The 25186-nt window shown below is 39.6% G+C and overlaps 1 protein-coding gene across 1 annotated transcript in view; it reads right to left on the bottom strand.

Moving 5' to 3' along the window:
- Positions 1 to 1616: 1616 nt before the first annotated feature.
- Positions 1617 to 25186, bottom strand: part of SLC35D1 (solute carrier family 35 member D1) — a 58120-nt gene continuing 34550 nt past the window's right edge. The window contains exons 9-12 of the mRNA XM_003921445.3: positions 21399 to 21466; positions 20180 to 20258; positions 14105 to 14187; positions 1617 to 6668 (exon numbers count right to left, since the gene is read on the bottom strand). Coding sequence (XP_003921494.1) covers positions 6560 to 6668; positions 14105 to 14187; positions 20180 to 20258; positions 21399 to 21466 — 339 coding nt within the window. The 3' untranslated portion in view covers positions 1617 to 6559. The remainder of the gene's footprint in view (positions 6669 to 14104; positions 14188 to 20179; positions 20259 to 21398; positions 21467 to 25186) is intronic.

A 25186-nucleotide genomic window follows, 5' to 3' on the forward strand; every position in this document is an offset into this window, starting at 1 on the left:
AAAGGGGTTCAATATGTATTTACAATAATATAGAATCAAAAATGTATTCAAGATCTAAATTTAAAATGTAAAATTACAAAACTCTTAGAAATCAAGAGGAAAGCTGTTAAATATTTAATTTTTTAGAGATATATATCTAAGGGGGTTAAAATCCAGAATATAAAGAATTCTTACAACTCAACAACACCTCAAGCATATGAAAAGATGCTCAACATCACTAATCATTAGAAAAATACAAATTAAAACCGGAACGAGATTATTACCTCACATCCATTAGGATGACTACAATCTGAAAAACAGAAAGTAACAAGTGTTGGTGAGGATGGGGAGAAACTGGAACCCTTATGCAATCTTCGTGGGATTCTAAACTGGTGCAGCCATAATGGAAAACACTCTGGTGGTTTCTCAAAAACATTAAAAATAGAATTACCATACGATACAGCAATTTCACTTCTGAGTACATATCTAAAAGAAGTGTAAATGGGATCTTGGCTGGGTATAATTCCAGCACTTTGGGAGGCCAAGGCGGGTGGATCACCTGAGGTCAGGAGCTCGAGACTGGCCTGACCAACATGGTGAAACCCCATTTCCACTAAAAATACAAAAATCAGGAAGGCATGGGGGCACATGCCTGTAATCCCAGTTACTCCGGAGGATGAGGCAGGAGAATAGCTTGAACCCGGGAGGCAGAGGTTGCAGTGAGCTGAGATGATGCCATTGCATTCCAGCCTGGGCAACAAGAGTGAAACTCCATCTAAAAAAAGAGTAGGATCTTGAAAAGTATTTGTACACCCATGTTCACAGCAGGATTATTCACAAGAGCCAAGAGTTGGAAGCAACCCAAGTACCTATCAACAAAAGACTGGATAAAGAAAATGGTATATATACAATGGAATATTATTCAGCCTTAAAAAGGAAGATTCTGACACACATACTAAAACATGAAATAACATCAAGGACATTATGCTACGCGAAATAATCCAGTCACAAAAAGACAAATATGGTAGGACTCCACTTACATAAAATACCTAGAGTAGTCAAATTCATAGAAACATAAAGAATGGCGGTTACCAACAACTAAGATGAGGGGAAAATGGTGAGTTTCTGTTTAATGGGTATAGAGTTTTAATTCTGCAAGGAAACGTTCCGGAGATTGGTTGAACAACAATGTGAATGTATGTAACACTACTAAACTGTACACTTAAACTTGGCGAAGATGGTAAATTTCATGTATATTTTACCACAATCATTTTCTTTAAAAAAGGCTTAATATGCTGCTCCCTGACACACCTTAATGTGCTTCCACCTCTGTTGAGTCTGCTTGTACCAAAATGTCTCTACTTGATAAGTAAAGCTACTCAGAAGCTTCGATACCTGATTATGCAGTTGAAATATCCTGAAAAGAGAAAGATTTAGCATTTATTTCCTTCTCATTCACCAGACGTATGCCACAAGACACTGGATATCCAGTCATATGTACTATTCATGAAAAGCATTTGTATAGAAAACAATTATTTTCTACATAAGGGATCTCAATCAACAGAATGCAAACATCTAAAATAAGAGCAGACTTCTGGCTCTGGATTATGCAGATACAAGGGAATTTTAACACTTGTTTTCAAGAAAAAGTATTTATTTTACACCATTACAAAAATATTTAGGCACATAATTTTCATGTTTATGACACCTGATTTACATACTGCAATTCCTCAGTACCTTTTAACACTAAAATGGCCATTTAGTAAATAGATTCTAAAATTTAAAAATACTGTGACAGGCTAACAACTGTAGACAAAAATCAGTTGATCCATCAGCATGAGAAAGGAAACACTTGTGAAAAAAATAATCTCTAAAAACATTTTTGTGAGACAATAAATCTAACCAGTAGATTTCTCTTAAATACGTATTTTCAAAGAACGAAGCTTTAAAAAAAAAAAAAAAACAAACTACCACACTGTAAACTATCTCCTCATACCGTGAAGCAGCATCCTGAAAGTAAGACCTAGAAGATTGGTTTAAAGAACAGTGATGGTGCCAGGGACTCACCATATATGACAACTGAGACAGACCTGGAAGCGGGGGCATCATGGAGTCAAGTGCTTTCAATTCAGAGAGGGGAAAAGGAATGCTGGCCTTTGCAGGAGCCATCCTAAGGTGAAAAACTGAGAAAGGTTTAACTGAATTGTCATTCTAAAATATAATTATCTTCCTTTAAGATAGAAAATAATTTTTCTAGCCAGACATGTGGCACACACCTGTAATCCCAGCACTTTTGGAAGGTGAGATAGAAGGATTACTTGAGGCCAGGAGTTCGAAACTAGCCTGGTAACACAGTTGAGACTGAAAGAAATGAGCCAGGTATGATGTGGCACATGCCTATAGTCATAGCTACTTAGGAGGCTAAGGCAGGAGGATCACTTGAGCCTAGGAGTTTGAGATCGTGGTGAGCTGCTATGATTATACCATTACACTATTACACTCCAGCCTGGCTGGGCAACAGAGCAAGATCCTTCTCCCCAAAAAAAAAAAAAAAAAAAAAAAAAAAAAAAAAAAAGGAGGGGAAAAGGGAGAAGAAAATAACTTTTCTTTATTTATTAAAGGAAATGTACCACCACAATATAAAAGCAATTTTGTTCTTTTTAAAAAATAGGTAGAATCACCTCCATCAATAATGGCCACAATTGTGTCCAGTAGATACTTTTTTAAAAGACAGTGAACAGAAACTGTTACCTAAGGATTCTAGAGGCAATGAGGCAAAGGGTCATGTTTTTCAGGATATATCATAGTGCCCGGGCCTCTAGCATTTACAGAGCACAAATTAAGAATCCTGTTTTGCCTCACGTCTCACCATAAAATAATGACATGGTAGCCACATTTGCTGAGTGCCTAATATGTACTAGGCATTGTGCTAAGTAGTTTCATATCCATTATCTCATTTATTCTGGATATTTTTCCCTCAAAGAGAGAAAAATCAATTACAGTCTTGTTCATAGGAAGAACCAAAATTACAGTTTTGGAAAAGCAAGACCATGTACAGTAGTGGAGGAGGCCTTAGGCGACTTACAGAATTCTAAGAGCTGTGTTGCTAAGAGCTAGAAGATTAATTTGAATTATGAAAGTCACCTCAGATTTTTAAAAAATGCTTTAGCTCTGTGGGGCACCCCTAAAATCAGTGATACTGATAACTATGCAGGCAGCTCTTGTTTACAAAATCACTGACTCCTTTCATCTGTCTCCTTTCTCCCACTCAAGGTCCAGGTTATCACGTCTGGCTAAATACACACTCCTTGAGAGCAAGAGCCATGCCTTATCTTTTTTCCAGTGCTTAGCGAAATGCTTGGCATACAACAGCTACTTACTAAATCTTTGCTCACTGAAAGAGGCTGTAAAGCAAGGCAGGCCCAAAGTCCTGGGGTGCCATTTCAAACCAATTCAATGTGGAACTCCACTGTCTCTCCGTGAGGATCCTCCATCAGCTTTACTGACCAAAACTCTCCACGGATTCCTGATACAACAGGACTACCAAAAGCATGTAAATGCACTTTTTTAAAAAAACTAGGTATAAACTGACATAAAATCCACAGCCACATGGGGCCATTAAAACTCAACGGGACATGTTGGCAATGTGTAGCCAGGCTAACTAGGGTTATTCCAATCCATTTAGCATTGATTAGATTAGAAGCAGATTGGTCAAAGAGGACTTCACTTACATTGAACAGGATTCACTAGTCATAGAACTTGTCTTTTGGAAGACAAATTTGGAAGACTGCTCATCTGTTTCAATGAGCGAATTAAGGATTTAACTCTGTATTGCCTCTGTTTCTCCCAGGAGGTAGTTAGCAGGACAAAGAATTTCTGCCTAGTAAATATCAACCATGAGGCAAAATCCAGACATTCTGGGAGGTGCCACAGTACCAGGTAAATCACCAGTATAATATACCATGCCTGCAATAATCAAAATACAAACTCCAAAAGACTATGCTGTTTCCAGCGTGCACAGGCTGCTTCATCTTGTATTGCTGGTTAGCAGCTGAAGGAGGCATCCAGGAAGCAGCTCACAGACAGGGCAGAAGCTGTACGTTGCTGTACTGACTGCTGTGGTCAGACAGAAGGTTCCACATAAGCCAGGGCTCCCGAGGCACAGAAGCCTGTCACCAGCATTTAGTGAAGCTGTAACTACACATGATTTTCTCAAATACTCCTAAGAGGTGACAGATCTCCTAGGGAACCTGACCCCCAAGAGGCAGTTCAACTCCTGGTGGCGCTCTAGCCCAACACTTGTTAAATACACCCAAAAGCCTTTCATGAAGAAATATCCTATAACGAAAATTATTCAAATTTCCCTCCTTCATGTTGCTGACAGAAGGAATAGAATCACTAAAAACAGCTTTCACTATGCCCTTTCACTATACCTAGGCAAAACCAGGAAGTGTTGGCAACATTTACAGCCAGAAAGGCATTATCAACTAAGGTCAGCCTGGAAGTGAGATAAGGTTCCAGGACAGGGTAACCTGTCACTCTTGCTGATTTGCAAAGTATGCTCCTCTCTGACACCAAATTTAATCAACTGCTTGCTTTTTTGAAAGAGCTCAAGTGAACTCAGCTAGCATCTATTTCCTTACTCCCTCAGAGCGGAAGGGCAGTTAATCAAATGGCAGCATAGTTCAATAAAAAGGACATGAATTTGATGTATTAGCAAGTCACCTTTCTGAGTTTTGTTTTCTCATTGGTAAAATAGGGAGAGTAAGACCCATTTGACACAAGATAATGTCCTTTATTCCCAGTGGAATTTTCTCAGATCAGAAGATGCTAGAAAAAAGTGAGTCTAAGGCTCCTAACGGAACTTGTAATTTGGGTACTGGCCACAGGCATAATTCTAGGAACACAGCACCACGAGCCAGGCTTTAATAAAGACAAATCGAAGAGAAAGACAGGAATATGAAAATAATCTCAATATAAATTTTCAAATTAAAAAAAAATGAAAACCCTAATTGTTTAGGTCAACAGAGTCCAGTGGATTCCAAACCCAATGAAATAGACACTAGTGTGTGCCTTAGTACAAAGGTGCCTAATCTCTTGCACGCTGCACAACTGGCCTGAGCAAACACACTAATCCCAAAAGTCAATGGATATTTCCGAGTCAAGTCACAGGATTATATTTGAGTTAACACCTCCACCCTCCAGATTACCCCAAGAGGCAATATGCAATTCCCATTCACAGCTGCTCTCCCAAAATGCAGCATTGGTTTTGAGAGAAGTTGGCAAGCTCAGTAAGTCAGCCAAGGGGCCTATGACGTAGGTGGGAATGTTGAAAGGAGGGAAGTTTGCTCATTGCTCATGTTATTTAAGAAGGAAGGTGACAGCACTCTAACACTGAAACTGACAGAGAAAAACCAACCCTTGACAATACCAAGATGTCTAACCAGCCTTTCCCCTCAAACCAATAGATTCAGAAATGTGGGACCTCATCATACTGATACAAAAAGCAACCAACCAAAGGAAGGAGGCATGGGAAAATAGACTTACCTATGTGTCTATTTCTCACTTGGAGAGGGAGTCAATGCTACACTGGTTTACGAAACACAGCTCTTTACTTGCACTTCATCTCACATTGCATTTGGACTCATGCTGTTGCAGGGTAGGTTGGCAGGTACTTTTAATCCAATTTCCAGATTTGCAGCTTTTGAGTGCTACAACAACTTACTCCTAGTGACATCTTCTGAATCGATTAACAGAGCTAAATTCTCAATCTTACCTCAGTCACTATGGCAGGAGTGAGATGTTTCAACTACTTACACAATCTCCGTATCCCCAGCCTTTAGCACAATGCCTGGCACATACACTTACAACATTTTAGTTGAATCAATAAATCAAACAGATAAATAAATGAGTAAAAGGCCTAATTCCTCATACCCTTCATTCTCTCCTTTCTACACAACAAAATAGAATGTATTTTCAAGGAATGAACTCTGCTCATCCCATGAATGGCAGGGAAGTCAACATAGATAGCAATACACTTCAAAGCCCCACATATTTTTATAGTGCCAAAGTTGTTCTCTTTGGCAAATGCAAATGATGACATGATGAAGACAATGCAATCATAAGAAATAAGATTCAAAGAAGAGAAATTTCACATATTTGTCTGCATTTCCAGCAGAGGAAAGGCTAAACTGCCTCCAGATGCAGCAACAATTTGAATGAGGAAGCTCCAGTTGGAAAACATTATATATGCAGCTCTCAGGGACACCTGGATATCAAATTATGAAATAAAATACTTTCAAAACACTGATGTTTCACCATCGGCATAGAAGAAAGATAAATTAAAAAGCCCAGAACATTTTCCAGTCTGATATAAATTAATTCAAACAACGTATTTAAAATAGTCAATTATAAGTTTCTCTCATCATAAAATTTTAAAAGGCAGCAATCAATCCTCAGATTGTACAAGTGCAAAGGAATGGTATTTCTTCCATAATCAAGACACCTCAGTGTCTGTGTAGGAATTGCCGGTGTTCTGAGTTGATTAAAACTTAGGCCTATGTAGATGAAGCAATCCTGGTCACACTGCTCCTTTCCCCTTAACGTCCAGCTTGTTACTAGCCTCTGACTGTTTGCTCAGCTGCTCTTCAGTGAAAGTTATATAGGAATACACCAGGCTCCCAGCAATGCTGCAAAACAGAAAACCACCATTAGAGATGGAGGAAGAGAGGGTTTTAGGGTAAACACTCTATTTGATTTAAAAAAAAAAAACTTACACCAAAAAATTAGATAAGGGTAAAATTTCACGGTGGGGAATTGTACAATTCATACAATGGAATACTATGCATCTATTAAAATGGTATAAAATAAAAACAGGTATCATATTAGATTTTATGAGACATCTTAAATTTTTTTTTGTTTGTTTGTTTGTTTGTTTGTTTGTTTTTTTTTTTTTTGAGACGGAGTTTCGCTCTTGTTACCCAGGCTGGAGTGCAATGGCACGATCTCGGCTCACCGCAACCTCCGCCTCCTGGGTTCAGGCAATTCTCCTGTCTCAGCCTCCTGAGTAGCTGGGATTACAGGCATGTGCCACCATGTCCAGCTAATTTTTTGTATTTTTAGTAGAGACGGGGTTTCACCATGTTGACCAGGACGGTCTCGATCTCTTGACCTCGTGATCCACCCGCCTCGGCCTCCCAAAGTGCTGGGATTACAGGCTTGAGCCACCGCACCCGGCCTGACATCTTAAATTTTTAAGAGAAAATATCTCATAAAACATCAAGCATTGTCTAATCCCAATTTATTTAAATGAACATGAATATGTACATCAATACGCACTGGAATAGACAAAAGTCTGTAAGGAACACACCAAGAATATTAACAGTGGTAAGCTGGGCGCGGTGGCTCAAGCCTGTAATACCAGCACTTTGGGAGGCCGAGGCGGGTGGATCACGAGGTGGAGAGATCGAGACCATCCTGGTCAACATGGTGAAACCCCGTCTCTACTAAAAATACAAAAAATTAGCTGGGCATGGTGGCACGTGCCTGTAATCCCAGCTACTCAGGAGGCTGAGGCAGGAGAATTGCCTGAACCCAGGAGGCGGAGGTTGCGGTGAGCCGAGATCACGCCATTGCACTCCAGCCTGGGTAACAAGAGCGAAACTCCGCCTCAAAAAAAAAAAAAAAAAAAAAAAAAAAAAAAAATATTAACAGTGGTTACAGCTGGATGCTAACATTACAGGTAAATTTTTACTTGTATTTTTGCATTTTGAAAAACAGGCATTAAGAGGAACCATCCCAAATTTGTAAGTTAAATATGCAGATCCTAGGAGATTCACAGAGCTGATTTTTCTCTGCCTAAAAGCAAGTTCAGTGGGGGACTTATCGTCTGAGCCATCAGCCTATGACAGGTGGTTGCTGGTACCCCTCACTTATCCATCACACCTACCACCAGGAGGGTTCACTCTTTGGTGACTGATTACTCAGTCCATTCTCTGTGGGGACCTCAAACTCACCTAAGATACACAGCCTCCTGTCATACTCACTAAGTGGAAAGTAGGCTGGAGGAGCTCACAGATCCAATCACTCCTGGCCTGCCCTCCCTGGCTCTTCCACTGAAACTGCCACCCAAGACTCTCTTGGTTTCCAGCTAGCTGTGTGCCTGACCTGAGCTCAAATTCTTCTGCCCTGGGTTTAGCACTCATCTGTTGTCTGACCACTTGACTCATGAAGTTGCTGCTTATTTGAAATTAGTTCTGTTCTCCTCTGGGCTTTGACATCAGCCCCAGACCAGTGCAGAAGGGTAAGAGATGCCGATCTCTTGTTCCCACTAGGAAGAAAGCAGGATCAGGCATTGGCGCTTGTTCTTCACTGCACATGCTCACATAGTATTAGCCATTGTCTGAGACCCCAATCAACCCAAAATGAAGCCTTTTCCAATCTAACCTTCCCAACCAGATTCTTCCTTTTCCTCATCTGCACCTCACAGCACTTAAGAGCAAACAAATTATTAACATCTATATGCTAAGCATTTCATATACATTTCCTGTTTTTGCAGTATTCCTGCAAGGTACAATATCCCTCCAAGGTGTCCATTTTACAGATGAGGAAAGTCCCAGAGTCATAAGGTACCTTGCTCAGGGTCACAAAGCATCCTAATGATGGACCAGAATAAAACCCAGGTCAGTCTTTCTCCACTCCAACTGCTGCCTCCCTTAGGACCCCTGCGCCACTGGATATTAGTTACACATCCTCATTTTGTCCTTATCATCTTGTTAGTTTCCCATGGCCTTATTCTTTTAGCAGTACAGAGTCTCTGGCAATTGGCCTGGCACTTTTTAGCAACACAATAGGTAACTGCTGAACTGAGTATCCCCTACCACCCCACTAAGAAAGGGGCCTCATGAACTGAGTAAGACCAGGTAATTCTTATGCCAATGTTCATAGAGCTTCATCTTTTCCTTCATCTAGCAGCTTTTTAATTTGTTTTTTTTTTTTTTTTTTTTTTTTGGAATTTGATGACTCTCCTAGAGGTTCACATGTATGTCCATTCACATGACAGTCAATTTCCCTTTGCCTCCAAACCCACCCCAAAACAAAGTAGAAGGGCTGCCTTTCCTTTCTTTCATCCTGTCTTTCTCTAGCTTCACCTTCCCAGAACCTAAAAAACAAAAATGCTTTCTTATTTTTCCTATTAAGACAATCTTTGTTAAGACAACCTTTGAGGTTCACATTAAGCCTATTTAAACTGGTTAGGAATACTGGGGAAGGACAGGATAGAAGACGACAAAGAATGTCCTAGAATTTATTCCAGGCATAGCCCTAAGGATAATGTCAGACCCTATACTCCCAGCATAGTTAATGTATTGAAAAAACACTGACTCTACAGTTAGGTCTTGGTTCAAATCCTGAATATACTATAGGTTGAGTATCTCTTATCTAAAATGCTTGGAATCAGAAGTGTTTCTGATTTCAAATTTTGGAATATCTGCATTATATTTACCAGCTAAGCATCCAAATCCCAAATCTGAAATATTCCAACGAGCATTTCTTTTGAGCGTCTGTCAGCATTCAAAAATTCCAGATTTTGGAGCATTCTGGATTTTAGATGTTCAACCCGCACTAGCTATGTGACCCTGGGCAAGTTAATTTCTCTGAGATTCCATTTCTGTATTAATCAAATAAGAATAATGTTATCTATCTAAGCTTGACTATGGATTAAATGAGATTACATAAATTATCTTCTCTTCATTCTCTTCTCCCCTCCCTTCCCTATCAGCCAACACTCACAGACCAGAGGGGAGATATACTGCTGACAAAAGGTAAGCTGCTATAATAATAAACATCATACTCCATTTAAACTGCTATAAAAATACCATAAATGGTGGCTTATAAACAACAGAAATTTATTTCTCATAGTCCTAGAGGCTGGGGAGTCCAAGATCAAGGCAGATTTAATGTCTAGAGAGGGCTATCTTTCTGGTTCATAAACAGTACCTTCTCATCATGCTCTGGGACCTCTTACATAAGGGCACTAATCTCATCATGAGGGTGCCAACTCCATGACCTAATCATCTCCCAAAGCCCTACCTCCTAATACTATCACTTTGGGAGTTGAGAGCTCAACATATGAATTTTGGAGGAATACAAACATTCAGACCATAGAGCAAGGAGACATAACATTATGAAAGAGGGGGCGTACTACTGCCACAAAGTTGTAACTTGAGGCAGCAATAAAACATTTTTAATTGCATCTTTATCACTGACTTGATCATTATCAAATATAAATATTCAGAAAGGGCAATTCATGAACCACCTGAAGAGAATGGAATATTCATCAACGAGATTACTATACATTATATAGTGATGAATAAATGCTTTAGAAAGGAACTCTAAGTTGCTCTCTAGCAGCTTTGGGGAAGGGGGAATTTGGGGGGAAGAGAAAGGGAAAATGAAGAAAAGCCCAGATTTGAAGGGGTGAAGGGTTATATCTGAATTTTTATACATCATTACCAAATGATTCTAAATCAGGATCTTCTATTACTTCAAACAGAGACCCTTTCACTAATCTATTGGCCTCATAAATATTCACATTAAAGCTGATATCTTCTAGTACTCTGAAATTGGTGTTAATATATTAGATCATTCTAAGTATTCATTTTTTAAAAGAAGAACCCCTGGTATTAGAACTGGTCAACAAACTTTTTCTTTTAAAAACTTAAAACATGCATATTAAAAATAAGGTACAAACATTATGCAAGCCTAGGTTTATGCCTTTAAAAATTTTTTCAAGCAATTTTCTTCTGTCTAATCTTCAAACCATAGCACCACCAGCTTTTTTTTTTTTTTTTTTTTTGAGAAAGAGTCTCACTCTGTTGCCAGGCTGGAGTGCAGTGGCACAGTCTTGGCTCACTGCAACCTCCACCTCCTGGGTTCAAGCAATTCTCCTGCCTCAGCTAATTTTATATTTTTAGTAGAGACAGGGTTTCACCATGTTGGCCAGGATGGTCTCCATCTCTTGACCTTCTGATTCACCTGCCTTGGCCTCCCGAAGTGGCACTGCCAACTCCTAATCCACAGAGACCTATTGTGGCAGACACAGCTGGGAGACAACTAGAAGAAAAAGACAAAGCTACAGTTACTGAGACAGGGACCTTATTAGAATACTGCAAATCTGACTGGAATGTACCAAACTACTTCCAATCTATTGACTCTACTAAATCTACTTCATCTGCTCTGATCCACTTTTGATCTTCAAAAGCAATACAAACACAGTCTCCTTCTCCTAAACTTACACTCATGGACATATTCATTAGTCCCCAACAATTAGATATCCATTCCAAAAATATAGACTACAAATGCTTTCAATATAGCAACCTCATGGCCAGGGAACAAGAGTCCTAAGAGTCCAGGCTGTTCCATCACATCTCATCACTAACATGTTTGTTCATGTGTCTAGGCAGGTAGCTCTGCCTCCCAGATTAGACCCTGCCTTCTGTATGTCAAATAAGCCAATCTACATCAAAACCTATGAACCAAGAATTTGACTTGTACTGCTATTTCCTAACAAACAAAATTCCTGCCAAATAATTGAAACCAGGTTTCTGGGTACATTCTTCCTATAATGACCAAGGACACCCATCTTCACTCCCCATACAGTAACTCTTAGGAAGTCTTTTCCCATCTTCTTCCTCACTAGCCTAATACAGCAGAGCTGTACTGCCTCTGTATCTACTACCTTTCAAAACTTTCCAATCTGAACAGTGAGGAATACAAAGGTGTCACAGTGCTGAATAAAGAGAATCTAACTTGCACTCTGCCACTTACAAAGCTCTATGATGTGGGGCAAGTTACTTAGCTCCTCAGAGCTTCAGTTCCCTCATACCTGTGAAATGGAGACTATAATATCATTCTTACGGGATTGAAGTAGAAATCACATTACATAATTTAATTATATGACAGTATGTTATATATATTAACATGTTATGTTACAGATATACCTTATTATATGTTACATTATGTTATATGCATATTTGCATATTATGTTAAATTATATACTTAAATTATATGAGATAATAGTTCATTTCACAATGTTAAGTAGCATGCAGTGGCCACCCAATAGGGATAAAACGGCAGTAAAAGTCAAACTCTTGGTCAAAATGCTAAGGCACACCAGGGGCTGATATCAATGAACAGTAAAAAGATGAAAGGGGTTTTGGCAATTGCTGCTTCTCTTCATCCTCATGGCTGCAATACCCCACTTGCCCAGAAAATCAAGGAGTCCAAAGTACAACAAGACGTTCCTGTTTTTGATCATCCCAACTAGATCTCAATTTTGTGGCAAGTAAGTAAGTTTTGACCCAGCCTCTACCATCTGAAGTCTATTAGTCTCTCTCAGAATGTCTTCCTAATTGGGTACTCATTCTTCCTGTTATGAGATATTTGAGAGGTACCTCACACTCAGCTACTAACCTACTTTTCCAGAGTTACCCTTGTGAAATCCCTCTTAATCTAACCACACTGGACAGCCTACTGCCCACTCTCCCCAGTCCTCATCCAACACCTGCATTTCCACCTTCATGCTTTTATTTGGTCAGGGTAAATGTCCTTGAGAAGGTAACATCTGAGCAAAATCTTATAGGCATAAAAGAGTCAGCCATGCAAATAATCTGGGAGTATATTCCAGGAAGGGAAAATATTCAGTCTAAAAGTCCTAAAGAGGGAGCATGCCAAATATCCTAGAGGAGCAGCAAGGAGATCTATACAGATGAAGTAGAGTAAGGGAAAAGAAGAGAAGCAGTGGCTAAAGTTGGAGAAGTAAACGGGGTAGATCTAGTGAGGCCTTGTAAGGACTTTAGAACTTCAATAGTCATGGGTGTGGAGTACGGGAGCATTAAAAGAATGATATATTCAGACTTATCTTTTACAAAGAATGCACTGCCTGCTCTGTTGAGAATGGATGGCAAGAGAGGGAGGTGGATGAGTCAAACCAGGCATAAAAGTGTATAAGATTAGGGCAATAATCTAGGCATGCTGGTAGCTTAGATGAGGATGAACGCAATGCTAATAGTGAGAAGAGATCTTCTGTTGGATAGTTTCTGAAGGTAAAGCCCATAAAATTTGCTAACGCACTGGATATTAGATATGAGATAGAGAGGTCAAAGACAACACCAAGATTTTTAAATGGAGTAGTAGCTAGAAGGATGGGGTCTCCATCAACTAAGATGATAGAGACTCTAGGTAGTGCAGACTTTGAAAGAAAGAAAAAGTTCAATTTAAGACATGTCAGCAGAAGATGTCATGTGGTCTGCTAGCTAGGCAAGTCTGACTGGAGAACAGAGGTCTGGCCCAAACAGAAATTTGATCATTTTTAGGCATGTAAACAATATTTAAAACCATAGGATTCAAAATTCAAGAACTGCAAAAGATCTTTCAAACAATACAAGTAACCCCCTTCACTGATGAAGACATGTAAGGTCTAAAGAAAGGTAGTAACATGTCTGAGGTCAGGCACACATCAAACAATTGTTTTTTATTCTTCTTTAGCCCTGTATTTAGAGAACGTTGCACCGGCAACTAGCATAATAATTAGAGTGCTTTCAAGGCTAAATAAAGGGAGTTCAACTTCTAGAAAAAATTCCCCAAATATTCTGCATGGAATATAGAAGCATTTTCTCTCCCCACAACCTTTTTTTTTTTTTTAAGGCCAGAATGCAGTGCAATCACTGCAGCCTTGGCCTTCTCCTAAGTGATCCTCTTACCTCAGCCTCTCAAGTAGCTGGGGACTACAGGCGTGTACTACCATGCCCAGGTAATACTGGTATTTTTTTGTAGAGATGGGGTTTTGCAATGTTGCCCAGGCTGGTCTCAAACGCCTGGGCTCAAGCAATCTGTCCACCTCAGTCTCCCAAAGTGTTGAGATTATAGGTATAAGCCACAATGCCCGACATCTCCCCGCTTCTTAAAAAGCATTATGTAGACACATTAAATATGTAGCACAGAAAAGGTACTCCATAAATGTTTATTAATGAATAAATTTTCCATCAATATAGTAGCCTAACCTTATTGTGACACTATTTGAATATCCAATCCCCAGTTTTCAATTTAATCACATACTTTTACTTACCTGATATTTAAGCCAATGAAGTTTGTCCACGTGAAAATATAATCTCCACCAAAAACCATTCCAATATAAGTTATTAATATATTCTAAAAATAAAAATAGTAATATACTGTTACATAGGTTTAACTGAGTTTCTTAAATATATATAAAACTCATCCAAATATCTATCCTTAAAATACGAAAGCAAATAAAAGATAACGAAAACCCACCAACCCTAATAAGAGTATAGTATAAGCAATCAGTGAAATTAGCCTCTTCTCAATCTATTTCTCCAGAAGATAAATGCTTTTGCTAAAACTGAAGAAAACTATCAGCAGAATGGGAGAAAATATTCACAAACTATGCATTAGACAAAGGTTTCATAACTGGAATTGATAAGCAACCTAATTTAACCAACAAAACACAAATAATCCCATTAAAAGATGGGCAAAGGACATGAACAGACGTTTCTCAAAAGAAAATACACATGCAGCAAATAAATATATGAAAAAGGCTCATCACTAATCATCAGAGAAATATAAATCAAAACCACAATGTGATACCATCTCACACCAGTCAGGATGGCTATTATTAAAAAGTCAAAAAACAATATATGTTGGCAAGGTTGGGGAGCAAAGGGAATGCTTATTTATACACTGTTGGGGGGAATGTAAATTTAGTTAAGCCCCTGTGGAAAGCAGTGTGGACATTTATCAAAGAACTTATAACAGAAGTACCATCTGACTCACCAATCCCACTACTGGGTTATATCCCCAAAGGAAAATAAATTGTTCTACAAAAGAGACACATGTACTCTTACGTTCACTGCAACATTATTCTTAACAGCCAAGGCATGCAATCAACCAAGATGCCCATTAATGACGGATTGTGGTACACATATATCATGGAATACTATGCAGTCATAAAAAAGAACAAAATCATGTCCTTTGCAACAACATGGATGCAGCATGAGGCCAAACTAACATAGGAACAGAAAACCAAATACCACATGCTCTCACTTGTAAGTGGGAGCTAAACACTGAATGAATGTACATGGATACAAAGATAGGAGCAACAGACACTGGGGGCTGCTTGAGGTGGGAGGGTGAAAGGGGGGTGTAAGCAGGGAGACTACCTGTTGGGTACTACGCTCGCTACCTAGGTGACAGGATCATTTGTACACTAGGTCTCAGTGACACATAATTTACCCATATAACAAACCTGCACATGCATCTCCAGAACCTAAAATATCTTTGCCTCTTCTTCCAAAGTGGAAAAAAGGAAATGGTGGGGACTTTACCATTATAAGGACTGGTTTTAGAGGAATCTTCCTTGGTATCTTAAGAAAACACATGAGAAATCAGCTCAAGGTATTATACTTAAAATCACTTCTCCTGACACTCTCAGGTGCAAACATCTTCTGGCTCCCTTTTAATTATCCTAAGACCACAAAAACAAAAAAGTTTCTAAAATTTAAACTAGAGGCTGAATATCCCTTAACAGGTCCCAAGTGCTTGAGACTAGAAGTATTTCAGATTTTGTAATATTTCCATTACACTTACTAGTTTAGTATCTTAAATCCAAAAATCCAAATCTTCAATGATTATTTCCCTTGAATACCATGTTGGCATTCAAAAAGTTTTAGACTCTGGAGCAAGCATTCTGGATTTCAGATTTGGGGTTACAGGAAATCAAAATATTTTAACCCCAAATATATTTCTTTAACATATAGTAATTTTTTTTTTTAGATGGAATCTCACTCTGTTGCCAGGCTGGAGTGCAGTGACACAATCTTGGCTCACTGCAACCTCCGTCTCCTGGTTCAAGTGATTCTTCTCCCTCAGGCTCCCGAGTAGCTGGGACTATGGGAGCACATCACCACACCCTGCTAATTTTTGTGTTTTTAGTAGAGACAGGGTTTCGCCATGTTGGCCAGGATGGTCTGGATCTCCTGACGACAGGATCCACCTGCCTCAGCCTCCCAAAGTGCTGAGATTACAGGTGTGAGCCACCGTACCTGGCCAACATACAGTAATTAAGATGGCTGTCAGAAAGCCAGTAAACAGAAGTAGCTCTACAAAGCTGTCTTTTGTGAGGGAAATTTACATTTGTAAAAAATCTACAGACTGCAGTCAGGCCTTCCCTTGTCCAGATCTAGGAAACATTAACTGAGAAATTAATCCTATTCTTTCTAAGGGCTGCTACCTGTGAGGTTTCATCTGTATAACAAGATCACTTTTGCTAGCCAAGCCTCCTTTTCTCTCCCTCCTATAACCTATTTTGCCCAATCTAAGCCCCCATTCTTTCTGTAACTTCCAGATAGTATGTAAGCTTCTATGACCCACTAGGAGGTTAGGCAGCCACTCTGCAATATTCTCCATATACACATTAATAAATAAGATACGTTTTTCTTTTACTAATCTGTCTATGGTGAGCTGATTTTTTTTTTTTTAATTTTATTTTGGGCTCTGGTGTACATGTCCACATCCTGCATCCTGTAGGACTGTTGCATAGGTATATAAAGTGGTTTGCTGTCTCCATCCCCCTGCCCCACCCCCGCATCGCCTGATCAGGCATTTCTCCCAGTGTTATCCCTTCCCATCCTCCCTGCCCACCCCCCGACTCTGCTTTCCCTTCCCTCCATCCCCACACCTATCTCAGTGTGTGTTGTTCTCTTCCCTGTGCCCAAGTGTTCTCACTGTTCATCACCCGCCTATGAGAGAAAACATGCGGTGTTTGGTTTTCTGTTCTTGTGTCAATTTGCTAAGAATGATGGTTTCTAGATTCATCCATGTCTCTACAAAGGACAAAAACGCATCATTTTTATGGCTGCATAGTATTCCACAGTATATATGTGCCACATTTTCTTTGTCCAGTCTATCATTGATGGGCATGTGGGTTGGTTCGAGGTCTCTGCTATTGTAAACAGCACTGCAATGAGCATACGTGTGAATGTGTCTTTACAATAGAGTGATTTATAATCCTCTGGGTATATGCCCAGTAATGGAATTGCTGGGTCAAATGGAATTTCTAGGTCAAATGGAATTTCTATTTCTAGATCCCTGAGGAATCGCCACACTGTCTTCCACAATGGTTGAACTAATTTACACTCCCACCAACAGTGTAAAAGTGTTCCTTCTTCTCCACATCCTCTTCAGCATCTGTTGTCTCCAGATTTTTTAATGATCACCATTCTAACCAGCATGAGATGATATCTCAATGTGGTTTTGATTTGCATTTCTCTAATGACCAATGTTGATGAGCATTTTTTTTTATATGTCTGTTGACCTCATGTATGTCTTCTTTTGAAAAGTGTCTGTTTATATCCTTCGACCACTTTTGAATGGCTTTTTTCTCATAAATCTGTTTTAGTTCTTTGTAGGTTCTGGATTTTAGCCCTTTGTTAGATGGGTAGATTGCAAAAAATTTTCCCATTCTATTGGTTGCTGGTTCACTCTAATGATTGTTTCTTTTGCTGTGAAGAAGGTCTTAAGTTTAATTATATCCCATTTGTCTATTTTGGCTTTTGTTGCTGTTGCTTTTGGTGTTTCTCTGACCTATTATTTATCATAGGCCTCTAGATTGGGCCTATGAGACACAAAGTAAATTGCTACAGTGTAAAAGACCAAAAAGAAACTTCAAAATTATTTTTCTAATAAAATGCCCTTTGAGAGAACCTTCAAAATTATGTCAGCTTCTAGGCCTAAGGATGAAGACAGGAAGTTGCCATAGAAAGGATTTTCTTATTATTTGAAGGGAAAAAAATAAAATTACGTATCACGTAACAATAAACAAGTCCAGTAGGCAACTTAGGAAAGTGTATAATAGGACCTAATTTGAATACAGAGTCTAGGGCAGGCGTCCCCAAACTTTTTACACAGGGGGCCAGTTCACTGTCCCTCAGACTGTTGGAGGGCAGCCACATACTGTGCTCCTCTCACTGACCACCAATGAAAGAGGTGCCCCTTCCTGAAGTGTGGCGGGGGGCCAGATAAATGGCCTCAGGGGGCCGCATGCAGCCCGCAGGCCATAGTTTGGGGACGCTGGTCTAGGGAGAAGTTGGATTCATATATTTAAGTTGTCCAAGGAACTTCAGAAATGAAGGGGACACAGAGTCTAACCCATGCTACTCAAAATCAGAGTTGGAAATCCTGTAGGTATAAATTAGGATATCCTAAGCAAGGTTGGCTATCAAGAAAAGACACCAACGTCTTCAAACAAGAAATTATCAGGAAGCACTGAAGACTCATGGTAGCTCAAAACTAAGACTACAATTCTCAAACTTTAGTATACCTGACAATTGCCTGGAAACCTTGTTAAATATAAAGATCTCTAAGCTTTACTCTAGAGATCCTGACTTACTCTATCTGGGTAGGCCTTGGACTTTCTACTTTTAACTAGTTAGCCTAAGTGATTTTCCCACCATGCTGAAGAGAAAAAGGAAAGCTGACCTAAGGATTTGCAGGGGTTTCTCAAGCACAAAAGGAAGTTTAAAGCCCACTGTCAGAGGAATGGCTGAGCTAAATGGGTTATGACTGGGACGCTAATGACAGAAGCTCCACTGTGGCCTGTGAGACTTTGACCTTGCAAGGGTATCAGTGGATTCCCATCTGTCTGCAGGTGCAAGCCATCCTTCAACACTGATATCCTGCATCAGTGAGAAGCAAGAGAAACAGTGAACTAATCAGACATTTCAGTTTTTGCCTCCCTGTGGAGTTTGAAAGTAAAATTAATCATCCTGGAATGAGTAAATTCATGGAGTTCGTGTACTACTGTAAGGAGGAACATATATCAAAAGAAAAGTATAAACTTTATATAACAAGAATGATTTTATTTGTATCCCATGTTGATAATGATAAAGTACACTAAGAAACTCCAGGCAAATAGGTTTACTTATTAAAATAAAACATAGGCTTTCCCACATCATCCCTCTCCTTAGCTAGAAATATGGCCTATTCCTCACATTCTCACTGCTCTTAAGCTGAAGACACAAGCCATCCACTTTGCTCTTGAAGCATTTACAAAGACAAAAATATAGCTAGAGCTAATTTGAGGCAATAAAATTGTCCCAGCCAGCCCAATTCCCTGGCATATAGATTGTCTCTAGCTTCCTAAAGGAATTCACACAATTGACTTACAGCTTAATTTGGAATTCTATTCACAAAAAAAGTCCAATTTTATGATTTGAAACCACACTTTCTGGACTTTTAACTTGATCTAGTTTCTAAACTGAGATCAGGTGGGCACTACTCTATCGAGACTACAAAGATAAACAGCAGAGCAATAAAAAAACTTGATCTCTGAAACCCTTTCCCTCACTACTGAGTAATGGGGCATCAGAAAGGAAGTCACAAGGGTAACGGCCCTCTCTTTCCCAAATGTTAAGAACCTACCTTTCTCAGTCTCGCCTTTTTAAGGAAGCAGGCCCACTTGGCTAATTCATTTGGAATTCGGACAAGCTGTGGCCTCCTGAATCTTAAAGCACTAGAATCAGAAAGTCAGATCAAAGAGGCCTCAGGCTTCAAGCCACCAACTTTAGCTCAATATTCAAGTCAACTTGGCTCTCCTGGCTGAAGACAAATTAGTCTTTGTCAAATAAAATGCATCAGGAGGAAATGAGATCACAGGAAATGTCAAATACAGCTTTCAAAAGTGAGCCATTTAAGGTTTCACTCAGGCATAGGAAAACTCCCCTGATTAGCTTCTGGCCAGCATCCTTTCTCTATAAAACAGCCAGATCTCAGCGAGACAGAGAACATAGCAGTTCTCACTGGGGGGTTACAGAGACAGGCTTATCGCTACCAAGCTGTTAATCTGCCCTGTCATCAGAAACAAACCGAATTCTATTCCTTCCTCTATTTAGAAAATATATTTTCCTTTTCCCATGCTCCTCAGAGCTAAGCTGCCTGCAAGTAGAGACTATGCCCTCCCTGCATTCTTAAAGACTGTTTCAGAAACTATCACCACAATTTGTCAAACTAAGACAGTAAGCGAAGAAACAACAACTTGGTTCTTAAGGCCATAGCCAGACTCTTATCTTAGAGGAACAATTTTCGAGTAATGCAGGTACCAAAAAGATATCAACAATTTTCTACTTACCTTAATACATCCAACTATTGTAGTTGTAAGAGCAGAATTATACTGCGTGCAGAGTACTGTGGCATACATTAAGATAAACCTAGAATGAAGAAGGATGAGGTATAAAATCCAGTTTCTTACTTTATAATAATCTCTAGCCAAGATAAACATCAGTGTTGGCCAACCCAGCACATTCTAGTCACTGACCAGTTATAAATTTTCCTCACCTCACTGCTTTTTATCCAGCAGCTTCAGAATTTTTAAAATTTCACTAAAGAGAAACACATTCATCTCCTTACCAAGTGTTTTTCCTTGCTGCCCTCATCAAAACCCTGAACCATCACACATAATTATGAGTAGTATTTTTATTAGCTCATGCTTCCTACTAATACACCTAAGCAAGACAGAAAGCTCAGAGCTCACAGACCCTAAAACTCAGTTGTACACCTTCCATGAGGACAACATGTCCTCTGGGCTAGGATGAAGGCAAGAGAGATCCTTAAATATGAAAGAAACCAAATTAAAGCTACTTTAAGAGAGGATATAGGTTCATTTAACAACTAAGTGGCAGAAGCTGGAATGCTCTGATTTACACTGAGGCTTCGAGCCTGACTTAGTACCAAGGCATCATGTCAACTTTATTTTGAAGTACCTGCTCACTATGTGCCAGATCCAGTCACAAATAGCAACTAAACTGACAGGCTGAGGAAAAAAAAACACATTAGAGAAATATGGAGGTGAGGAGAACGGGAATGTTTGCAGGTACCCTCTCATCCTTTACATATTCTCTTCTATGAGGAAGAAAACATGGTAAGGCGGGGTCAGTCTGCCCCAAATTCAAATACTGCCACTGCCACCTACAAACTGCAAATTTAAACAATTTACTTAATTGTCTGAGCTGGCTTTCTCAAAGGTAAGGGCATGACACTATCTGTCGATGGTCAGTACAGATATAAAACTACATAGCACATGTTGAATATGTGCTTGAATATGTTGAATATAATGGTACTTATTAAACAGCAGGTTATCAGGTAAATTGTTTCTTTATCCTTCTAAGGTATCCATTCAGTAGCCAAGAGCACATTCCCAAGGGCTGTGAAACCACCTGAATCTGGAGACTTAATTATCCTAGGCTGACACACTCAGGAGATCTAAAAAGATACTGAAAAACAAGGCAGGCAAATTCCTCTAACCTATTTCTTTAGGAAAACTATCTACTAAGGAGGTAGCAAAGGCTTACCCCATCACACAGGAGAGGGTGAACTGCAGAAGAAAGAGGGTGTCGGCCCAGCCTTCAAACTCCATAGCCTGCGATACACAAGAGAGCATTAAATTTTAGACTAGGCCTTCAAAATCAGCTATCCCATTTTAAAGGAAATCCTTCTATGAATCTGCCTCCAACACAGACACAGACACAGACACAGACACACATAGTATACATTTCCCTGAATCACTCCAAGGATAGAAAGTGATGTTCAAAGAGTTCATGTATATAGAGTTGAACCAGTAAGTAGCTGCATACGATTTTCTCCCATCAAAAATGTAACGTGGGGGAGATTTTGCACTTCTCACTATTGGGGCAAAGAAACTGGTATTTCCTTGTAGGCACAAGCCACATCTGGCTAATCTCGGTTCTTTCAGATGGCTATTAATGTGCTAGTGCTAAAGGCTTTACAACGCGATTCCTTTCTGTAACATATGAAAGCTTAAGTACAGCCTTAGTTATACAAATTCAGCTGAGGTCTCTTCAAGGAGAATTACTGTTTTAAAGCAGTTGATTCTAAAAACAAGGTTATTTTGTGTTGTTATTGTCGTCTGTGTTAAGCCAAAGGAAAGGAATGAAGATAAATAAAGGGTACACTGATCGTCTCATCTCTTGTCCAAGAGAAACGGATTCTCTCTCAAGTACCCAATTGTTTTTGCAATAGGAGTTTGTGAGAAATAGTCCACCTTTTATCTCTGCCAACCTGTCCAGCTTCAACTTTTGCCACTTCCAAATAAATCTCAGGGTTCCAGGGCTCCAACAATACCAGGCTCCCTGTGGCTTATAAAATATAACATACAGTTTCTTACTTGCATGCCTTCGCCTGGAATGTCCTTCCCGTCAGCATTGGTGTGACTCCTGTTAAGCCAACAAATTAAAACTCAAGGCTCCCTTGCGAGGCCTTCCCTGATCAAGTACTCCTTCCTTTGTGACTCAGTACTCCTCTCTAGAGTTCTCGTCTCTGAACTGTAAATCTTTCTATACCATGTCTACAGACTGAACTCCCTGAAGGGAGGACCCACATCCATTTATCTAATCATATTCCTAACAGAGCTTGACAGATATAGACAGCTTGTTTACAGTTCTTCGTTGAAGCAGAATACATGAAAAATTAATTTTAAGTGTTCAACTTAATGAGTAGTCACAAACGTATAATCATGTAATCACCCATTACAATCACGATAAAGAAATCATCTGTTTCTGAAGTTCCCTCCTCCCCATTGACAGTCAATCACCCCTCCATTTCTAGCCCCTGGCAATCTCTGATCTACTTTTTGTTACTACAGCTTTGCTGTTCAACAATTTACTACAAGTGGCATTGTATAGCATGTACTCTTTTGTCTTCCTTCTCTTTCACTTGGCATTATGCTCCTAGGACTCTTCCATGCTATCTATATATCAGTAATTCATTCATTTTTACTGCCAACTAGTATTCTATCTTATGGGTATACCATAATTTGTTTATCTAAACATGAGGTAATAGACATTTATTTGGGTTATTTCCAAAAGTTATTATGGAACTTGGACCTTTGGATGCAAGTCTCTCAGTAGACAAATTTTATTTTGGGTAAATTTCATTGAGTAAATATCTAGAAAATGGGATTGCTGGTTCATTTGGTTAAGTGTATTTTTAACTTTGTAAGAAACTGCCAAACTGTTTTCCAAAGTAGCTACACAATTTTGTATTCTCACCAGCACTATATGAGCGCTCGCACTGCTCTACATTCTCACCAACACTGAAACTGTTATAGTCCATTCTCATAAGTGGGTAAGTGGCACTTTGTGATTGTAATTTGCATTTCCCTAAAGACTATCGAGGTTCAGTATCTTTTAATGTGGTTCTTTGACATCGGCATTTCTTCTTTGGTGAAGGGTCTATCTAAACCTTTTGCCAATTTTTGTTGTTGTTGTTGAAATGGAGTCTCGCCCTGTCAGACTCCAGACTGGAGTGCAATGCTGCAATCTCAGCTTACTGCAACCTCTGCCTCTTCGGTTTAAGCAATTCTCCTGCCTCAGCCTCCCGAGTAGCTGGGATTACAGATGTGTGACACCACACTCAGTTAATTTTTGCATTTTTAGTAGAGTTGGGGTTTCCCCAAGTTGGCCAGGCTGGTCGCGAACTCCTGACTTCAAGAGATCTGCCCGCCTCGGCCTCCCAGAGTGCTGGGATTACAGGCGTGAGCCACCGCACCTGGCCTCTTTTGCCAAATTTTTATTCACATTATTTGTCTTCTTATGATAGAGCTGAACAAGTTTTAAAAAATATATTCTGAATAAAGGTCCTTAATCATGCATATATTATGCTATACTCACACATACACATAAAATAAAAATATTTTCTCCCTGTGTGTCACTCACCTTCCATTTTCTTTTTTTTTTTTTTTGTTTTGAGACAGTCTTACTCTGTCACCCAGGCTGGAATGCAGCGGCACAATCTCGGCTCACTGCAACTTCCACCTCCTGGGTTCAAGTGATTCTCCAACCTCAGCCTTCTGAGTAGTTGGAATTACAGGCACATGCCACCATGACTGGCTAATTTTCATATTTTTTAGTAGAGATGGGGTTAAGCCATGTTGGCCAGGATGCCTATGAACTCCTGATCTCAAGTGATCTGCCTGCCTTGGCCTCCCAAAGTGCTAGGATTACAGGTGTAAGCCACCATGCCTAGCCTCACCTTGCATTTCTTAATAGTGTCTTTTGAAGTGTAAAAAATGTTAATGTTGATGTAGTCTAATAACAATACTGCCTTTTATAATTCTTGCTTACAACTTTTTAATGAAACTTGAGTGTAACCAAAAGTCCAAGATTTTCTCCTATCTTTTCTTCTAGTTTTATGGTTTTAGCTCTTACAGTTAGGCCTATGATCCTTTTAATATCAGTTTGCTAGAGCTGCCATAACAAAGCACCACAAAACTGAGTAGCTTAAACGGCAGAAATTTGTTGTCTCACAGTTCTGGAGGCTAGAAGTCCAAGATCAAAGTGTCTATAGGGTTGTCTCCTTCTAAGAAGTGAGAGAGAGAATCTTTTCCTTGCCTCTCCCCTAGCTTCTAGTGGTTTGTTGCAATCTTTTGTATTCTTCAGCTTGTAGAGGTATCACCCTGATGTCTAACTTCATGTTCACATGGTGTTCTCCCTATATGCATACCTGTGTCCTAATTTCCCACCCACCGCCCCCCCCCCCACTTTTTTTTTTTTTTTAAAGACAAGGTCTAGCTTTGTCAAGCTCTTGCTTTGTCAACCATTCTGGAGTACAGTGGCATGATCATGCTTCACAGCAACCTTGAACTCCAGGGTTCAAATAATCCTCCCACCTCAGCCTCCTGAATAGCTAGGACTATAGGTGTGCATCACCACACCTGGCTAATATATTTTAAATTCTTTTGTAGAGATGCGGTCTTGCTTTGCTGCCCAGGTTGGTCTCAAACTTCTGGCCTCAAGCAATCCTTCCACCTTGGCCTCCCAAAGCACCAGGATTATACGTGTGAGCCACCCTGCTGGTCCTTGATTTCCCTTTGTAATAAGAACACCAATTAGAAACCCACCGTACTCCAGTATAACCTGATCCTAATTACACCTCAATTATCCCATTTTGAAATAAGATTATATTGTGAGGTACTAGGAGTTAGGACTTAAATACATGAATCTAGATGGGGAGGGACACGATTTAATCTATAACACTTTCCAGATTAATGTTTGTATATTCCACAAGGTCAGAGTCTAGATTCACTACTTTGCATACAGATGTCAAATTGTTCTAGCAACAT

This window comes from Saimiri boliviensis, chromosome 11 (genome assembly GCF_048565385.1).
Source record: "Saimiri boliviensis isolate mSaiBol1 chromosome 11, mSaiBol1.pri, whole genome shotgun sequence".
Lineage (NCBI taxonomy): Eukaryota > Metazoa > Chordata > Mammalia > Primates > Cebidae > Saimiri > Saimiri boliviensis.